We start from the raw sequence: 4,735 nt of genomic DNA on the forward strand, positions 1-4,735 counted from the left end.
TGGAAGGTATAGACACAGCAGTAGCAAGTGCTATATTAAGTTATTTCACCCGTATTAAGTAGAATATGTTCTGGTGACGCTAGGTAAAACACTGCTTCTGTTTAAGAATTTTTCTTGGGGGGGAATTAGTTAAACTGAACTTACAAGTAATGGGAAAGGACAGAACTAATTGTGTTTTAGGACCATAATTTATTCTTCAGTACTTTAACTGTAATACAATCTGACTAATATAGTAAGTCAGCCTTACATTTTGCAAGTTTAGTTTTAAGAAAAAATATTTTTCCCCAAATGTAAGTTGCAGACGGAGTCCTTGATCTGCTGTTGTCAATACAAAATTCCACAGGAGAGTCAAGTAACCACAGGGAATTTATATAAAAGTTTGTGTACACTAAAATAAAAATAAACATCCTGTATACCAAAGATAATTTTGCCTGAGGTTTCTGAGATTGCTTTCAGCCTAAAAGTCCATGGCAAAATATATCAAGACACACTTTGTTTATTGGTTTAAATGAAACCGTGTACGGGCTCTGTATTAAAGAGTTTGAATTACAGTTCTATATTCAAGAATCATTGATGTCAAATCCAAAATTCTGGATTTGAACCTCATTTTTAGAGGTTCATAATTCAGATGTTTTTAATTTTGAGGGTTGTCAGGAAGGAGTAATCAGGTGGTTGCATGGGAATACTCTAACAATTTTTTAAAATTTATTACTGTTGCAGGGCACTAAGGTGCCTGCTTCAAGGGTAGAAACTGCCTAGTGAGAGGGCTCCGTTGGGCAGAAACCCCACAGGTGCAGGTTATTGTGGCAGCAGCTTAATGAGGGAATTAGCCTTCATCTGCACCTGGTCAGCTGACCAGAAGAAGGCAGGGCCCTGGGGGCACAAACCCCAGGGCTGGGACTAGAGAGTTAGTTCTTAGGCTGTAGCCAAGGGGGAAGGAGCTCTTATAGAGGAAGCTAACTGGAGATGCTTGGCTACCTGTTGTGCTTCGAGTAGGATTAAGGAGCTGTAGGAGCTCATAGGTACTAGTGGTGTAGGGAGGCCCAGTAAATTGGGAGAGAAGCTTATCTTCTAAAAGGGAGTAGAGTGTGGACCCTGCATTATGCTTGTGTTGTAGCCCAGGGGCTTGTGCTTTCTGTTGTTTAAGCTGGTGGACTGGGCTGAGGCCATTGGGGAGGAGGAGACCTCATTGGGGCATGCTACAGTGTGGAGACCCCAGTGCCAGAGAGGGCACAGTGACAGGGGCAGCATACCCCAGCGCCAGAGGGAGTAGTTACTGAGGCTGGACTAAGCTGAGGCCTCAACACAAGAAGACAATGTCTACATAACATCTGTGAGGTATGGGGTGTGATAAAGGGGTGGTTTTGGGGTCACGCATCTAGCCCATATGGCTTGGGGATATCATAAGACCCGTCCTGAGTGTGGGACCCAATTAAGGGGGTCTAGCAACCCACGGGGTTTAGCGGAGTCTGTCTGGGCTGACTGAGCAGCAACTCAAGGACAGCCTCCCAATTAATCATTTATATTGCCAAGATGTAGCAGGTGAGATTAGTAGGTGCCCATAGGGTGGAGTTGATGCAGTCATGGTGTCCTAGGGACATTGGCCATCTCAGGTGTGGCTGTATCATGCCAATTACTTTTATTGAAATAACCAAGTCAACAGATTGACATATCTCTTGTTACTTGTTTTGAACCCTGCTTTAGAAGTTGGTTTAAATCACTTACCTGCACCCACAGGGGCTCCCAACTGTTGAGAACTGAACTGCAACGGTGTTTCCAGCCTGTGGGCACCCAGAGCCCTGGGCGGGACCTCCCTTGGTTTCCACCCCTTTGGGCTCTGATAGTTACAACTTGGCAAGGACTTGCAGCAGCTCTCCCAATGCTGGAGCATGGGAGGGGGGGGGGGGGGTGGGCTTTAGCCGCCTGTGGGTTGAAGGCACCACCATGGTGTGGCTTTCCTGGCAGGTTCTATTTGGGGGAAGAAAGGGAGGAAGGGGCACCTGACTCTGTGCAGCCCACCCCTATGAGTGCATTGAGTGTCAATACAGCTATGTCTGTTGAACAGTTGGGAGTTTGCTTCTGATGGTGAGTTGGGCAAGGTTGGGGGTTGTTTTGAAATCCAGGAGCAGTGAGACTGGGAATGTTTCCCTCAAAGTCAAGTATAGGCTTTAATTGTTTGATTCTTCTAATCTGTTCTAGTGTGATAGGTGACCCCTAGGTGTATGTGGTCACAGGAGGATTTCATTTTGTATTGTAGCAGATTACTATGGGGTATTTGCATGGCTGTTTCATTGATACAGTCAGTTTCTCTACAAAATGTCCTTGTTGTATAGAGGCAGACAGATGTAGTTACCCATGTTAGTTTAGTAGAAGGTAGAGTTGCACCTTGAAGCCTAACTAAAGTACATATGTGGCAGAGCTATTGTGAGCTGAAGTTCTCTTCATCAGATGTACAGATTTTGGGCTAGCCAGGTGACTGTCATGAGTGTGTCATGAGTATTCTTGTCAGGGCAGATGCAATAGTATCAGAGGACCTTACTGTAGATTACAGCTTTTTTGTGTGCTTGCGGTGATTGCTGGTTTTGCGAACATTAGTATGGAGGTCTGAATTTACTTGTATGTGGTGGCTTTCGGGGTGCCATCTCAGATGCATCTAGGAAGGTAATGTAGGAATATGTTAGAGGAAGTTTGTTTCATTGGTATAGTTGTTGAACCTGTGACGAAACTAGATAAGTGTTGACTAAATGCAACTGGACTCAGATGTTAACTTTTTTATATACTATAACTTGTTTGATTTCCTGAAGGTTTTCCTTCACCCTGCAGGTGATAATGACACTTGTCCCTTTTTGGTAAGTTGTTTTTGTTTTTTTGTTTGTTTGTTTTTTGTTGTTTGTTTCCACGTTTCCCATTAATCAAATCCTGGTGAATTTAGTCAACAACTATTTAACTTCAGCAAATGCTACAAATCCAAGTTCTGTGTTAGTAATGCACGCAAACCTAAACATTCTCAGTCTCCTACTTTAACTTTTTAGAATCCCTCTTTAGAAAATCTGGGGTAGAGAAATTCCACAAACAAGCAATATGAAAACCAAACTTTAAGCTTGTGCTTCTTTCTTCTGTGTTGGATGTACTTTTTCATTCTTGCTTTCTGTATTATGTTGTTTCTCTAAATTTATGGCAGTTCACAAACTTAAACGGTAAGATTGCCTGGTTTATATAAAACTAAATACTTTTATTTTAAAAAACAAGATCGGTCTCTTGAGTAGTTTTTGACATGCACGTAATAAAATGCTGTTTTACAACATGATGGATAATCTTAAAACTTTATTAGAAGAATGGGGGACCAGATGCAGGATGGGGTTTCTAGGTCACTCATTCTTTTTTTATTTTATATATTTAAATAACTTAACATTGAACAGCCATTTAAGAGTACTTCCCAACTGAATTTAAAAACGTTAATCTTGCTCAGTGTTTTCAAAATGTGTGTCCACATAACTACACTAGACTAAAGAGTAATGCAGGATCCATTTTATTGTGACCATATAAACAGTTGATTTAATTCTTCCAGGTTTAACTTGCTACTCTGTGCAAGATACTATGTTAGTAAATCTGTTTGGTCTTTTTGGTCACATACGCCTCCCTGTGGTTTCCTGGACAATAAAGGTTTATTAGTTCCTTTAATTTTTTTGAAACAAAATTAAAGGTCTAAAGGAACTTACTTTTAGGAAACCAGGTCTTCTCTGTTTTTACCACATCTTCTTTTCTATTTTTCTTTCTAACTTGCAGTCAGGTGGTAGAATATATCTGCCACATTAACCTGTAATTCAGGTAATCTTGGCAAGTAAATATATGGCTAGAGAGACTTAGACAGCCGTATGAAGTGAGTAGAAGGCAGGCTAGAGCTGCACCTTACAGACTATCTAAATCAGATGTATAAGCTCTTATGGGCACAAGCTCACTTCATCAGATGCTGTGAAAGGACATGCATAGAGCAGTTTATCGATGGATGATGTAATATAGTATCTATTAATTCAAAGTCTTCAAATATAACTATAGAATATGGTTTGTAAGTCATGTTGCCTATGCAGGACTACAAATCCTGTTTTTGCAGGATCTGTCTCTGATTTGTAGCTTCCAGTGATTCAAAGAATAATGTTCTAATCTTTCTTTTGGGGTTCACATGGGAAGTGTGGTACAGCTATAGGCAGCCCCTGTAGACGCAATGCAATTTTCTGTGGTGTTCAGTGTTAATCTTAGCCTTAAAATGTTACTTGGAATAACCAGCTGCACATGTGAGTAATGCAACAGCCACTGTGCTAGATAGGATGATATGAAGACATTAGTCTAACACATTAGTCAGAAATTTCAGTGACCAGGACCATTTGGGCCTAGGAGACTGTTATAGTGTCAGTACTGTGGAATGGAATAGCAGGTGTGACAGACTATATCGTTTTATTGTAATATTAACCACTTGCCTGTCAAGAATGGGGGGGGGAACAGGTGGGGATTGAGCCCTGTGCCTCTTTTTCCTCACCCCCTGTCTGGGCCTGTTTCCCACTTCCTTCCTGCTGCTTGGGGTCCAGGCCTGCTCCCTAACTCTCTGCTGCAGTGGTGGGGGGAACACAGGAGCGGGTCTGGGCCTGAGGGTGGGGAGAAGCTGGGCCTCTGTCAGGGGCAGGGAAGCAGTGGGCCTGGGAAAACCTTGGAGGGGGGGGGGGGCCACCCCCCCCCCCCC

At 42.4% G+C, this 4,735-nt stretch overlaps 1 protein-coding gene across 1 annotated transcript in view; it reads left to right on the top strand.

The window, feature by feature from the left end:
- Positions 1-1,927: 1,927 nt before the first annotated feature.
- SCAMP1 (secretory carrier membrane protein 1) overlaps positions 1,928-4,735 on the top strand; it is a 78,071-nt gene continuing 75,263 nt past the window's right edge. The window contains 1 exon segment of the mRNA XM_025201385.1: positions 1,928-2,849. Coding sequence (XP_025057170.1) covers positions 2,745-2,849 — 105 coding nt within the window. The 5' untranslated portion in view covers positions 1,928-2,744.

The sequence above is a fragment of the Alligator sinensis genome, unplaced genomic scaffold, assembly GCF_000455745.1.
Source record: "Alligator sinensis unplaced genomic scaffold, ASM45574v1 scaffold159_2, whole genome shotgun sequence".
NCBI classification, from domain to species: domain Eukaryota; kingdom Metazoa; phylum Chordata; order Crocodylia; family Alligatoridae; genus Alligator; species Alligator sinensis.